Raw genomic sequence first — 15,627 nt, 5'->3', positions numbered from 1 at the left:
ACCTCCCTGGGCAACCTATTCCAGTGCCTGAACACCCTAACAGGGAAAACATTTCTCCTAACATCTAATCTGACTCTCCCCTGTCTCAGCTTAGGACCATTTACTTTAGTCTCTCCCTGCAGCCATGGCAGGACAGACATCCCCCACCTCTCTCCAACCCCTGTCAGGTTTTTAGTTGTTTGCTTTTCCTTGTCTCCTTTTCTCTACTTTTTATCCTTTCATTGCCTCCTGTAAATTCAGCCTGATTTCTTCAGTCCATATTTATAATGCTTTGTGGTTACACATTTGATATTTTTCGTATGTCAGTGTATACCATCACAGCCTGTCTATCACTCTAATCTTCATCTGGCAGTGTGTCAGAGAAAGAGCTTTGTCCAGTTTGCTTTTCCTTGTCTCCTTTTCTCTACTTTTTATCCTTTCATTGCCTCCTGTAAATTCAGCCTGATTTCTTCAGTCCATATTTATAATGCTTTGTGGTTACACATTTGATATTTTTCGTATGTCAGTGTATACCATCACAGCCTGTCTATCACTCTAATCTTCATCTGGCAGTGTGTCAGAGAAAGAGCTTTGTCCACATGGCAGTGACCTTAGATGTTAAGTGAGGTTTTTAGTTGTTTGCTTTTCCTTGTCTCCTTTTCTCTACTTTTTATCCTTTCATTGCCTCCTGTAAATTCAGCCTGATTTCTTCAGTCCATATTTATAATGCTTTGTGGTTACACATTTGATATTTTTCGTATGTCAGTGTATACCATCACAGCCTGTCTATCACTCTAATCTTCATCTGGCAGTGTGTCAGAGAAAGAGCTTTGTCCACATGGCAGTGACCTTAACCTAGATGTTCAGTGAGCATCATTTGATAGAGAACATATCAGCATTAGGAATGTTTTGGCTGTTACTTTTGGCTGTACTTTAGGAAGCAGGAAAAAAGTAATAAAATTGTCACATCTATTGTAGTAATCTGTGATTCCTAGAAAGGTGAAGGTAGGAAAGTGATGATTCTTTCCTGTGTATGTGGCATTGCTGGCTTTACAGCAAGGAAAGATGTCAGCTATTTAACATGTTGAACAAGTAAAATGTTAACTATTAATACAGCTTCTCCCCACCAATGGGTGATTTTCTTTTATTATCACTTATTTGCTCTTTTCACACTTTCAGGAATTTCAGCTGTGCATAGACTGTACCACCTGCAGATCCTTCTGTTTTCAGTATGGGTAGACAGAAGAGCAGTTTTGTTTTACACTTGAATGCTAAGCAGCAGAGGCTTAAGGAGTGTAATGCAGCCTGATCTTTCCCTGTTTTGTCTCTAGAGAGCCCTATCTTCATATGTTTGATATCTAAGTGGTAGAATACACTGACAATCTAATGAACATTTCTTATCTTCAAGGTTCTTATATAGGCATAAAAACTTTGTGACTTTACAAAAGCTCTCAGTGTTGCCTTACCAGTAGTCAATGTTAGAAAGAAATTAGTGCTTGTGTTTCTTGATTTTAATGAGGACAATTAAAAAGCAAAAGAAAAAAGTGTTTGCCACTGATAAAACCTGTTTTCTGTTTTAGATTGCTTATCTATTAACTTAATGCAGAGGGTTTAGTATTAAAATGATGGTACAGATGTTACCCTGGCAAGAATAGTTAATAAACTTTTTTTTAGCTGAGCCTTTCAGATATTTCCTGTGATGATAGAAATATTTTATTATCCATCTGTTAAAACCCAAATCTTTTACTAGATTCACTTGGTGATTAATGATGTCTTGACCTCTTTTCAGCATAGTTGCAGTTTCACATTGAAAAAAATGCACTTTTCTAAGGCACACCGAGAGAAAATTTACCCCTTCTCAGCCAAGAGGAAAATGTGTGCAGTTCACTGATGTTTGATGTATTTAATGAAGGGTATTATCATGTAAAATAAAGTCAATTTTTCACGTTTACTAACTGAATTGCAAAAAAAATTGTCGTGTAAAACACAACGTTTTGAATCCCTTAATGAAGCCAAATTCTGGGAGGGACTGACACCTGCAGCTCTCAGTAACCCTCTAGTGGCTGCTGAAACGTTTTATGGGAGTATAAATAAACACCTCAGGAGCAGACACTTGTGAAGTTAATAACAAAGCTATTTGCTTAAAATATACTTTAAATTGTTTGCCTAATATTAGTAAAACACACAGAAACTTATGCAGGCAGTAAGAATGAACAGGTTACGTACCAGGTCTTGCTTGCATTTCTGGACACTTAGAAGAACATTTGTTATCAAGGTTGTTCACAGCAAATGTCAAATTTGCAACTTTGCTGTCAACATAATGTTCTACATTGTTCATGTTTATAAGGCTCAGCTTCTCTAAACGACCCTGCAGTGTCTGGATCTGGCTCTTTGCATTTTTTAAGCTGGTTGCCATTCTGTTAACTTTGCCTTGCAGTTCCTTTACTCTGTTATCTTGGATTTCGCTGGTTTGTGCTGGGGTTTCTGTGTTAGGTAGCAGGAATTCATTACTACTGTCTCTTTCTTGGTTGTCATCTGCCTGCAGCTTGCAATCTTGGCAGCATTTCCTCATCTTGTTTACTGCTTCTTTAAGGGTCTGTACTTCTTTGAGAGTCTTCTCAAGCAGTCTGAATTCTTTGGGTAACTGGATGGTCATCGGAGGCAGATTTATCTGATAAGGACAATCCTCCCCTTCATCACATTTCCGATTAGATTTGAGCTTTACAGGACAAGTCTCAGTAACTTTCCCTTCTTTAGCATTCTCTTCATCTTCTAAATCAGCTGCAAAGACATTTGATGTACTTCTTTGAGAGTCTTCTCAAGCAGTCTGAATTCTTTGGGTAACTGGATGGTCATCGGAGGCAGATTTATCTGATAAGGACAATCCTCCCCTTCATCACATTTCCGATTAGATTTGAGCTTTACAGGACAAGTCTCAGTAACTTTCCCTTCTTTAGCATTCTCTTCATCTTCTAAATCAGCTGCAAAGACATTTGATAAAGAGAGCTGCCTCAGGACTATGTAAACGAGGAGCTTCATCTTCACTGAGAATGTAGCAGTATGAGGAAGTATGCAAAAGTGGAACAACTTTATAAGGGCAGCTTGAAGCCTGTGAGTTATCAGCCTGCCTACACTGTTCTCAGAAATGGGTGGGAGTGCTTGCATCACGAGTGATTAATAGCAGAGCAAAGTAGGTAGTGCTTGCAAGAGTAGCACATTTCAGTGAGCATTCCTGACTCAGAGCAAGTGAATGTAAGCAAAATGATGAGCTGCATGTGTGCTGGGCACTTATGCAGCTTGGTTTCTTTCCTTGTTGTACATGGATTTTCTATTTTTAGGGGAAAAAATTGCTTAGCTCTGTTACAAGAGTCTTCTAACATCTGTTTCTTAACATTTGAGTGGTGTAAACCAGACTATACCACAACAGGTGGAAAAAGTGAAAACCAGCCCCTTTCTCAGTCTGAGGTTTATCACAGCAATAGCTTCCCCCTCTTCTAAAATTTTAACTTAATAGATGTATTCATGGAAATGGTTTAAACTCCAAAACATGAGGAAACACATGTATAGTTTTGGTTCCAAACATTTTTCAGGATAGAGTCACAAGCTCAAGGAGGATGAGCAGCACTTTCACAGAATCACAGAATCACACAGAAGGGACCCAGGAGGATTACTGAGTGCAGCTCTTGGTCCTGAACAGGACACAACTGACAATCACACCGTGTGATTTCTCCTTACTATTTCACCCAGCACCTTAAAATAGTTATCTGGAATATTCATACTTTGTATGGCATATCACAGTTTAAATTCACTATTACCTGATTCTGAGTATTCTTACTGAACCTTTCAAATTGAAGGGAAGTGAAATGTAGACACTTTCCTCTTTGATGCATTGATCCCCCAAGTTGTTGGATTGATTGTCCAGGAAAGCCAAAGCAAATCCTGATGTTCTGAATAATGTCCCAAATTCTAAACTAAAGCAAGGCAGAGAGGTAGGGAAGGAACTCTCACCAGTTTAGGGTGTTGCTCATCTTTTTATGGTACCTCCTATCAGCTTGCAGAGTTAGTCATGTACTTTACATGACTAGACACACCAAAGGAAATACTCCTCTAGGTGACAATTGCCATGTGGTCCCTAATATTTACTCATTTTACAGCCAACTTTCCCATTTTCATGTGGTGTCTGTGCAGTTTTAATGATGTGTCATCTTCTTTGTGCCTCAAAGCAAGGCTACATGGATATGTCTTTATGCATTCACACCTCCATCAAGAGCCAAGTAACTTGCATGAGTAAAGGCTATTTACACCAGTTCTTGTTTAGTTAGTCCAATCTGAACCATTCCTTTCCCTAAACCCTATTTGAAATTACTCATAATACAGATTAAACATTAAACAGACATTAGTCACACATATAATCCATAAATTCATGATGTCTGTAATGTTCCTAGCTTTTATAGACACCACATCCTGACATTGATAGTACAGAGGGGAGGCTTGGTAAAAAAACTTGCTCATCCAACCTGCTGCAACAAATCCTTCAGGCTCATGCATAGCAGAATGGCTTGGGCACTTTACTGGGAAATGGGTTTTGAATCTATCTTTTCCATATTCTAAATGAACATCCCAGGACCTACCATGGTGCTTTTAGTGGCCAAACTGTCTCTCTCCCTTTCAGATGATGGTGATTCCCCAGCAAAGAGGAGAAAGATTCCTCAGCTTGGGTATAAGGTCCATCACTTCAGTTTCATTAAAAAGGCATCAAAACTGAAATGTTTGTAGAAGATAAAATGTATGATATTGTGAGGGAATGTTAAAAATTTTTCCAGTTAATAAGATGTTCATTTTTTATTGTATCAGTCTAAAGTCAGCTATTTATTTACAGAGACTTGTTCTCCTCTCTAGCTGCTGCTTTCAAATGGAGGAAAGCTATACCAGCCTCTTTTGAGGGGCTTTAGAAATATAATAGAATTCCTAAATCTTTGCTATTTGGGAAGCTATGTTCCCTCCCTGCATTGTTTGTTCAGTTTATAATGAACTCTGCTATCTGCTGTGTGACTTTGAACTGTACAAACTATTCTGTGTCTGTAAAATTGATAATAACTATCCTTGGTGGAACACATCATGTGTTTTGCCCCAAAATGTTTATATGTCTAGCAAATATTGTTGTAATTTATGACTGTTGTGCTGCATTGAAAACCTAAAATATCATTAGAATTTTGTAACATCAAGAAGGGCAGAAATTTCTAGTAATGCTGAATGTAATTTAAAACAAAGTTCAGTTAGTAAGGTGAAGGATCTGAGCTTTTCAAACATCTTTGTTCTGAGACATTAATTCCTTGGTCCCTTATATGTCTTCTTCTTAGGATATTTACTTCCACCTTTGGATGAGTGTTTTGTAAGCTTGTGATGCTCTGCTGTCCTCCTGATTTCATAGAATCATAGAATCACAGAATTTTAGGGGTTGGAATGGACCTTACAGATCAACTAGTCCAACCAGAGCAGGTTGCTCAAGGCTTCATCCAACCTGGCTTTGAACACTGCCAGGGCTGGGGCAGCCACAGCCTCCCTGGGCAACCTGTGCCAGTGTCTCACCACTCTCACAGGGAAAAACCTTTTCCTAATATCTAATCTAAATTTCCTTCTTTCAATTTGTGCTCATTGCCCCTTTTCCTGTCCCTGCAGCTCCTAACACAGAGTCCCTCTCTGGCTTCCCTGTATTCATTATTAGCCTGATGTTCTGCTGCCAGGCTGTCAGCAGACTATTTGGAATCTGAAAGATCCATTTCTCCATCAGATATCTGTGTGCTTCTCTCACCTGGAGAAGTCTTGTAATTGAGGACTGGTCTTTCTTCCAGTTCTGTCAGGGAATGTCCATTCCCAGCAATTTGTCAGGTCTGTCTTCTTCCTTCAGGAACAAAGGAGTGTGCCACTGCCTTTTTCACATTTCCTGTCTCTTGCCTTCCTTGGGGGAAAGGAAGCAAACTTTCAAATCTGGATTTTTCAGAAGTCTTCACCCTTAGAAAGGACACCAAGCAATCTTAAACTGTGGGATGCTGATGCAGTTTAGCTAATGGCAGAAATTTTGGACCAGATCAAAACTGAGAACTGCAGTTTGTTTACAAGCAAAGTTTCTTCCCAGATGGGTCTTCTCTAGATCCCCAGAGTGTTCTGCATAATACTTGTAACTTTAAATTCATTTAGCAATCACAAATCCTTAAAGCTAATCTTTTTCAACTGTGAAAGGATCTAACTGAATAACAGCTGATGGCCGTAAGTGAGACTTTTCTACTAAGGTATAGGTATATATTTTTTGCTTAAAATTAATTTTCTTGTAGTTTTTCATCTCTTCTAGTCTTCTTTTTAGGAATCTATTTTTCCTCCTGTGGACTGAAGAGATATCTTAATCTTGCAGACATATCTTCCTGAAGATAAAAAAAATTACTGAGAGCTCATGATATCCTTAAATACTACTGAATGTTTTGATTCTGTCCACAGAACTACCCAGTGATTTCAAGGTTAAAGAAGTGATATATTTTGCTTATCAGACCTGTCTGAGGACTGTTTATTCAAAGTTTATCAAAACCAGCATGAACCATTTCCCGTGATTTTTTAGAACAAGGTTCTTTTTCTGGAATGTACATCAAATAGACAACTAAGTTATGTCTGTAGGCAGATGTTAATCCAGCTAGTGACTGTGGCAACCTGAAACACTACAACTTGCCATCTGTTTGATTAGCCCTTAACATTCTATGATTCTATGATAGCAGACTGGCCAGAAGAGCCATACACCAAGGGGCTAATACTATACTGAAATCCTGAGTGTATACAAACTATAAAACATACTAATTAGTTTTCTCACCTCCTATTATGAGGCAAAAGAGTTGTTGGATGAGACCTTTCAGATGTTCCAAATAAGCAAATTAATACAAAATATTGGATGCTCTATGTGTTAAATTAACATTGAGTGGACACACAATGTCTTGCTATAGTTACAAAATCTCCAGCTTAGAATGAAGTGGAAAGTGTTGTTATTCCATTTGAGCTTAGAATACATTTTAGTTGTTTTCCAATCTCTGCAAACCTAATTAGAAACACGTGATAGCTACATCGTTTCTCTGAAATGCAGAGATCTCGGGCACTGTTGAAATTAAGCCTTTCCTAAGAAGCCTCAAGTGCTCCTCACTTTCATAATGACTATGAGTAATGGATATTAATCAGCAATTTCCTGCTGGTGACTATATTTATCTTCCATGCTTTCTATCAGAAGACTCTGAGGAGTGAGACCAACACTCAGATTGTATCATCTTTTTAAATTTAAAATTTGGCTACTTTTTATTCATTTCTGGAGAGTCCCAAAAGAAGTTTTAAAAGCCTTGAAATTCAAAATGGGAAATGTTCCTAGAGTTCTTATTTATATCACATTTGAGTTACAGGAAACTTGTTGTGACATTCCAGAGGAGTTCCATGGGGTATTGCTTGGAGCAATATCCTTCCTTGTCAGATAGAATTGAATATGATTTGTTAAAATGGAGAATGTAAAAGCTCACTGCACTTAATGCAGGAGCAAGGAGGCATTGATACAGAGAGGGCCAGATTTCACTGGTTTGCTGAGTACCTCATGGATCAGGTGGGTCCTCTCCCTTCCGTGGTTTAATTCCCACTCATTCTGACATCATCAGGGACGTGGTGGCTGCCCCAACCTTGGTGGTGTTCAAGGCCAGGCTGGATGAAGCCTTGAGCAACCTGATCTAGTGAGGAGATGTCCCTGCCCATGGCAGGGGTTGGGACTAGAAAATCTGTAAGGTCCATTCCAGCTCCTAAATTCTATGACTCTATGATTCTGTGATCTTCTCTTTCTTACAAACATCCAATCTCTATCCATCTTCCAGCCTTGGGGAAACTACTGTGTTAGGGAGCTAGTGGACCTGAAGTCTAGATGGAAGGGTGTACAGGAGCTCCCTCACATTATGTGTTACCTCACATTTTGCTCACATTTTCTTGGAATTTTCTTGAGGAAGTTTTGAAGAGAGCTCTGATGAGGAGCCGTTGGTAGCAAGCGAATATGAATTCACGACTAATATGTGAATAGAGAACAGTTATTCAGGTGTACAGAACAGCTATTTGAGCATAAATATGTTCTGGTTTTCTCTTGGATTGTTATATTTAAAAGATTCCTGCCCAGAGCCAGATAATCAATCTTTTCCTGCTAGAAAGATATGAAGGATATAACCTTCCCTGTTACCTTTTCAGCAAAATTTTCCTCCACAGTATTTATCATTGGACAGGATTATCCAGCACTTAACTTCAAGGGACTTTTCACTGATTGAAGGAAACAAATTTGCTTTGGAATTTGGGTTTGGTTTGGTTTTGTTATGTTTTGTTTTTCTGGTAGGAAAGCCAGGCTTCAAATAGTGAAAGAATGGGGAAAAATGTAACAAAGTTCAAAAGTTATGCTCATGTTAATCAGTTAAAGATGAGTGTGAAGTAAAAGAAAGGGTAACTTAATAGGATAAAATAAACATAGCAGAAATTTTAAATTCAAAGGAGAAGATGCAAGTAAATCCAGTAATAAGATACATATTCCATATTTTCTATGTAATTGCATATGTAATTACAAAGGGAAAGCAGAACATTGCCAGGCAACCATCTGTTAGCCAAACCTTCATCCAGTTTTCCACTAATTCTCCATTTAGATAAGGAAAATTTATTTTAGTTTATCCAGATGATCTATTAATGTTGAGCATGTTTAAAAATGTATGGGGCCCCAGTTCATTGTATAATGAGAAAGCAAAGCTGAGAAAAGCTAAATACAGTTAAGTACAACTGACATGGAAAGAGACTGGAAGACTCAACAAGTTAAGAATATTTATCCAATCAGATTCCAAACTCCAGATTTGAGACAACCAGTATAAGAAAATGATCTCAGTTCTTTCCAAGGCATTATGGTTAACACAAGACTGAAAAAAAGACATCCTCAGGTGCCATTCACAAGCCTCTTTTTGTCCCTCACTACTCCATCTTCTCACTCATTCTCTTACTTTTCAATGTACAACATAATTAGCTACACTGAGGAAAACTACATTTTACTTAACTTCAGCAAAGAGAGCTTCCAAGCAATAAAATGAATTATGAGTGCATAAATACTGTTGGCTATTTTACCATTAATGTGGGAAAGGCAGCCTTGAAAGATCACAGAATCACAGGATCAGTTAGGTTGGAAGGGACCGCAATGGGTCATCTGGTTCAGCCTCTGAACTCAAGCAGGGCCATTCTAGAGCACATGGCTCAGGATTGTGTCCAGATGGTTCTTGAATACCTCCAGTGAGGGAGAATCCACAATCTCTCTGGGCAATCTGTTCAGTGCTCAGTGACTGCACAGGAAAGAAGTTCTTCCTCATACTCAGGTGGAACTTCCTGTGCATCAGTTTTTGCTGTTCCCTCTTGTTTTATGGGTTTCCACAAGTGAGCAGAGTCTGATCCATCATCTTGGCACTTCCATTCATGTATTGAATACATTGATGAGAACCCTCTCAGCCATTGGGAGTGACACCATGAGCTCTGACCTGAACTGAGAAATCAAGTGTTAAAGTTGTCAAAAGTTTATGGCTATAAAGGAGAAGACATCCAGGATGAATAAGTTTGCTTCTGTGGAAACATTGTCAAATATGACATAGCTCTGCAGTGAGAACCTAAACAGTAAGAAAAATCCTAACTCACAGGTACAGATCAGAGGAGCGTGTTAGTGAGGTACCACCCAAATAGGACAACTATATCTGCATAGGAGGCTAAGAAATAAATGGGTTGTGATAGAGAAATATTTTCTTTCTCAAGGCAGAGCTGGTTACTATTGTGAGGTTAAGTGAACAGCATCTTTGGCTCACAGAGAATGCCAAAATAAGCATTTGAGAGCTGCTTATCTTTAATCTCGTGCAAACAAATGAAAGGAGAAAGAGCTTTTTTCCTTTTCTCAGGGTCTCAGGGAGCAAAGATTGTCTTTGCTACCATGAAATATTTTGCATCAGATCTTTAAAAAATACATAAACAGTTATCAAGAAAATATATACTTCCTTTGGCATATTAACTTGTATTCTGCTTCTTGACCATAGGGCTGTTTCTAGATGGTTTCTTCTCAATGTTCTACAGACTATCCCTCCCATTTCCTGGGGACCTTGTCAAACATAAAGGATAAATTATGACTTCTGGGATTTTCCTGGTGCTGTAGGAACTTCATTTCTTATTTCAGCAGATCTGCATAATCACATTTCTTGGCAGGTTCCCATAGAAGTTACAGATTTAACTTGCTGCCCCAAAAGTCTAGCTATGGGCTTTTATTGAGCTGGGTCACCTTACATTTTTTACTTGGATTTAATCTGGTTTACTTACCTGTAACCAAAGGAGGAGGAGAAAGGTTTTCTAAAGAAATATCACACAGGAATGGTGTGGTGGCAGGACTAGGGCAGTGATTGTCTTGGCTCTGGTGAGGCCACACCTCAAATCCTGTGGTCAGTTTTGGACCCCTCACTACAAGAAAGATATTGAGGTGCTGGAGCATGTTCAGAGAAGGGCAAAAGAAGTGGTGAAGGGTCTGGAGCACAAGTCCTACTAAGAAGCAGCTGAGGGAGCTGGAGGTGTTCAGCCTGGAGAAGATGAGGCTCAAGGGAGAACTTAGCACTCTCTACAACTACCTCAAAAGAGGTAGCAAGGTGGAGGGCAGTGTGTTCTCCTGGACAGCAAGTGACAGGGCAAAAGGAAATGGTCTCACTTTGCACCAGGGGAGGTTTAGGTTGAATATTAGGAAAAATTTCTTCACTGTAAGGGAGGTCAGGCATTGGAACAGGCTGCCCAGGGAAGTGGTGGAGTCACCATCCCTGGTGGTATTTAAGACCTGTTTGGTCTTGGTGTTTGCTGAAGACCTGCACAGGCATGAAAGGCAATGTGTTCTGTTGCCTGGGGATAATCCAATTCAGCTTGAGCCCAGCTCCTCTTTTTTACAACCATACTGCCTGTGGAGCCACTTTGAGCCTCAGTTTTGCCTGTGCAGGCCAGTGGGTTTATACCAAAACTGAACCAGTCAAGCAGTGTGGAAAACAGGTGACTTAGAGCCTGAGTTTGAAGTCACACAGAATTATAATGAAATATTAATACCGAAAAAAATCAGAGAAGTGGTGGTGTTTGTAGCACTGTAGTTGGGTCAGACAGACACATTCTTTATAGTCTTATATTTACGGTTTGAATTGTTATGTAAATAAGCACTTTTTTCATCTGTGTATTTGATTTGGTTGTGTATTTCATTTGTTATGGTACCAGAGACTGTATAAACTGAAAGACTGCCAATTACAGTTACAAAAAGTTGCAGCAGAATGAAAACATTAGTGCTTAGGAAATTTCATAACTGTCTGTTTCCCTTCCATAGCTATTTGCTGCTCGAAAAATCACAGACTCCAGAGTAGCTGAGCTGATGGGGCAGTACACCCTCCTGCATAAGGCTGTGATAAGGTATAATATTCCTTTTCTAGACTTTAATAGCCAAAGCAACACATATTTGAAATAATTTTCTGTTCATGCTGATGCCTATCATTTAAGACTTTCTTATGGTGATAGTTCATAAAGAGGAAGCAAGAACACAAGGTTGAAACCAGTATTTAATAGGAGTTTTCAAGGTAATTTGGGATACTTGAATACTTCTTTGAACAACATCTTTGGTTTTCATGTAAACATAAAAAAATGGCAGTGGAGGGAAGTACAGACTGCAAGAGACCATAGCAAATAAAAAGTAGATAAAATGTAATAATTATCATAGAATTTAAGGGTTGGAATGGACCTTACAGTCCCAACTCCCTGCCCTGGGCAGGGACACCTCCTCACTAGATCAGGTTGCTCAAGGCTCATCCAACCTGGCCTTGAACACTGCCAGGGTTGGGGCAGACACAGCCTCCCTGGGCAACCTGGGACAGTGTCTCACCACCCTCATAGGGAAAAACCTTTTTTGAATATATAACCTAAACTTCCCCTCCTTCAATTTGAATCCATTACCCCTTGTCCTATCACTGCAGTTCCTAACACAGAGTCCCTCTCTGGCTCCTTGTAGGCCCTTCAGATATTGAAAAGTTGCTATGAGGTCTCCACACAGTCTTCTCTTTTCCAACAGAAGTTGGATTTAAAGAAGATCTAAGTACTATATAGGATTTTGGGTCAATAAATCAATCTATTTTGCCCTCAATGGATGTATGTAAATACATCACACATGAAGTTTTTTGTTAATGATAAAGGCCCTTTGTGTTCTGTTGAAGTCTGTGGTTTGCTCATTTCCCAGTTAAGAAAAAGGAAGTGGTTTTCTAAGGACCAATGTTACACAAACCAAAACTTGTTATGCTATATCAGCTATGTTTGTGCAGTATAGACAGTTGTATGTTTGGTATTTTTATCGTTGCCATGTCCACTCTGTTTTTCAGTGTGATGTGTAATTTTGGTTTTCTGTCTAAGCCATAAACGTCATCTTTGAGCCAAAATTTATGTATAAAGTTTCTCAATATAGGAAATCCTAAGCTCCTTTGTTTTAAAAAAATATTGAATTGAGCTATATTTTAATTAGTATAAGGCAAGTGTTAGAATTCTTTATTCTTCTGCATAACTTGTGCCTAATTTTAGTATACTATTATGCAAAAGTCATCCTTTAGTAACAGTGAGAAGACACACATACCAGTTTCTGTAGCATAGAGCATTGTAGTGTAGTGCATTGTATATGAATTTTCACATTCTAGCTCCTTTCAAGAATTTTCCATAATAATCAATGCATTTTACTAACAGCCTTTAAGAAGTTGCTCAGCTATCACCACAAAAGTTCCTAAGCATATTGTAAATACCAGTCATAATATACAATGTTCTGTCCTGACATTATCAGAACATTACAGTTTGTTGTTTCTGCAAAGTTAGACTTTGGTGACACAAGTCAGATCAGATAACTGATCATGTCTACAGGCCTTATAATAATCTTTCACAGAGGTCCACAAAGGTATTTGCAGCTTGTGTATCATTAAATGAGTTACTTCAGATCCTGGTAGCAATTCAGGATTGTGTGGGTAGGGTGTCCCAGTATTTATTAAGAACTGGAAGTTGTTGTATAGCCCAGACTGAGCCTTGTCCTGGTGAACACATCCCTGTTACAGGTCCCCACACTGAATCAGGTCCAGCCTTTGGCACTTCCTAGGATAAAATGCATTCTCTGTCTCTTCATTTGTGTCTAGGAGGTGCTAGACAAATAAATTGGCCTAATTGTCTCTCACCTGGTTAAAATCAGATGAGATGAAACTCACTCCAACTCTAGGTATGCAGAACAAAACCTGAGATCAGATTCCACTGCTCTCAAGGCATCATAGGATGATTCAGGTTTGAACAGACCTCAGGGAGGTCCAACCTCCTGTCTGAGGCAGGGTCAACTAGGATGTCAGACCAGATTATGTGGGACTTAGCCCCATCTCATCTTGAAAACCTTGAATTAAATATTATAGGTAGGTAAAGAAGCATAAATACAAAGCTTAATTCTTCTCATTGCCTGGTTCTAAATTTGTCTATTCAATGTAGCTTACAGGAGCTGTTGCAGGAAGCCAAATGTCTTAGTGTAGAACTGGAACAACAACAACATGAACTGGAAAAAGCAGAGCAGTTCCCTGAAGGATCTTCCAGTGAAGTTTCCCAAATAAGACAACAACTTCTTAGTTGCCAAAGTGAATACAATGCTATTAAAGGAAGAGAGTATGAATATCAGTCCAAGATAGAATGGTAGGTGATAGTGGTCAAACACTGCTAATTTTATCATAATGACATAGAATATAATTCCATCTCCTTTCCTTCTCACATGGACACATTTTGTTGTTATACAAATTGCCACAAACTTTCCCTAGTAACAGCAGAATTTCACTGATGAATAAACTCACCTTGGTGCAAGATTTGCAGGTAAGTTTAAATTTAGGACATGGTATGGTGTCCTTTGGGATGCTGCATTGCATGATTAATGTTTAGGAGGCAAAATTAACATGAACAATTCTAGTCTAGGATACCTTTAATACAAATGTTCAAAGTGTCTCAGAGACCTCTTGGCAGAGATTTTATGGAAACAATGTCATTAGTAGACCCAATGCTATTTTTCATATCAGTAGCTCAGTGTATTCAAGTTTTTCTGTTCAGGTATTTAAAAGAGAAGTTGTATATTCTTATGTCAGAAAAATTATTAATTTTCTGTAAAGGAGGGAAGTCTTGACATTTTATATGAGGGGAGAAGCCCGGAATAAGCTTGATATTTTATATATCTCGATTATCTGCCTGTTTCATGATAAAATTACAAACTAATCTTGCATTTTTAAAAATACGTACCTAAGCAGATGAACTCATATTTTCATTTTGTGGGATGCTTTGCTGTTTTAACCCATCTTCAGTCCAGCTATAGTGTAGTTAATGTGTATATAAATACAAATCTATAATCAGCATCTCAGCAGTTAAAGCTATTTTCCTGCAGGGAAAGCAGGAACACTGCACACACTGCATGGAGCGGATTCTTCTGGCAGTTCTTTCTTGATAATTTTGGGGGGTTTAGAGCCAAGTGTTTGCTCTAAGAGGGAAAGAAACTTGAGAATGAAGCAAATTGGGAGTGGGAGAAATAGAGAAACATGGGAAGCATCTGGAAAAAATTATTTGCTATGAGATAACTCAGAAACATGATGTTTGCTGAAATAATTATTAAATACAGAATTCATTGCAATTTCCAAGCAGTCCAGAAATGAGCTCTTCAAAAATATCATGCTTTTTACCCATTTATCCTCATATCTTATGGACATTTTTCACTGATTTTGCATCACTTTTCAAAAACATTATGGGGATTTATATGTTTAGGGGATATTTTCCCATTTTCTACCTCTAGATAGAAGGACAATTCTGTCCTATACAACATGAAGTATTGCATATTTCCTACTGTAATTTTTTTATAAGAACAGAATATCCTTTTGTTGCAGACTAAAAATACATTTTTTGGGTCAGTCATACTATGAAAAATGTTCTTTCACTTTAATGAGAAACTTCCTTCTTCTGTATTGCACAGGACCAAACCAGCTGTACAGTCTGGCCACAGTATCCAACACAGACCAAAAGTGCAGCCCCAGCCAGTTGTGATGCAGGGATCTCCTGAGCCAAGTAGAGGCCTCTGTATCTGGGAATCCTCAGCTGACCCTTCTTCCTCTGAGCTTCTCCTGTCTCCTCCCTAACAAACTTCTGACATGGCAACACCCTGGGCAATGAGTTCCACAGATTAACTACACAGGAATTCACATAGGATCATAGAATCATCAAGGTTGGAGGAGACCTCTAAGATCATTGAGCCCAACCATTAACCTGTCATTGCTGGAACCACTAAATCCTAAACCAGATCCTCCAGTGCCAGATCCAGACACCTCTTAAACACTTCCAGGAATGGTGACTCCACCACCTCCCTGGGCAATATTCCAGTGCCTGAACACCCTAACAGGGAAAACATTTCTCCCAACATCTCCTCTGACTTTCCCCTGTCTCAGCTCAAGGCCATTGCCTCTAGTCCTCTCCCTGCAGCCATGGCAGGACAGACATCCCCCACCTCTCTACCGCCCCTATCAGGTAGTTGTAGAG

The 15,627-nt window shown here is 38.9% G+C and overlaps 2 protein-coding genes across 2 annotated transcripts in view; one reads left to right on the top strand and one right to left on the bottom strand.

Moving 5' to 3' along the window:
* FGL2 (fibrinogen-like 2) overlaps positions 1-3,018 on the bottom strand; it is a 4,134-nt gene extending 1,116 nt beyond the window's left edge. Inside the window, exons 1-2 of the mRNA XM_009084589.1 lie at positions 2,987-3,018; positions 2,206-2,783 (exon numbers count right to left, since the gene is read on the bottom strand). Of these exons, the coding sequence (XP_009082837.1) occupies positions 2,206-2,783; positions 2,987-3,018 (610 nt within the window). The remainder of the gene's footprint in view (positions 1-2,205; positions 2,784-2,986) is intronic.
* A 21-nt stretch (positions 3,019-3,039) lies between these two features.
* CCDC146 (coiled-coil domain containing 146) overlaps positions 3,040-15,627 on the top strand; it is a gene marked incomplete at its 3' end in the record, with an annotated part of 40,409 nt that continues 27,821 nt past the window's right edge. Inside the window, exons 1-3 of the mRNA XM_009084588.1 lie at positions 3,040-3,090; positions 11,390-11,472; positions 13,558-13,755. Of these exons, the coding sequence (XP_009082836.1) occupies positions 3,040-3,090; positions 11,390-11,472; positions 13,558-13,755 (332 nt within the window). The remainder of the gene's footprint in view (positions 3,091-11,389; positions 11,473-13,557; positions 13,756-15,627) is intronic.

This window comes from Acanthisitta chloris, unplaced genomic scaffold, assembly GCF_000695815.1.
Source record: "Acanthisitta chloris isolate BGI_N310 unplaced genomic scaffold, ASM69581v1 scaffold29761, whole genome shotgun sequence".
NCBI classification, from domain to species: Eukaryota; Metazoa; Chordata; class Aves; order Passeriformes; family Acanthisittidae; genus Acanthisitta; species Acanthisitta chloris.
Note: the sequence above shows the minus strand (reverse complement) of the source record. Positions and strands in the feature narration are given on the sequence as shown.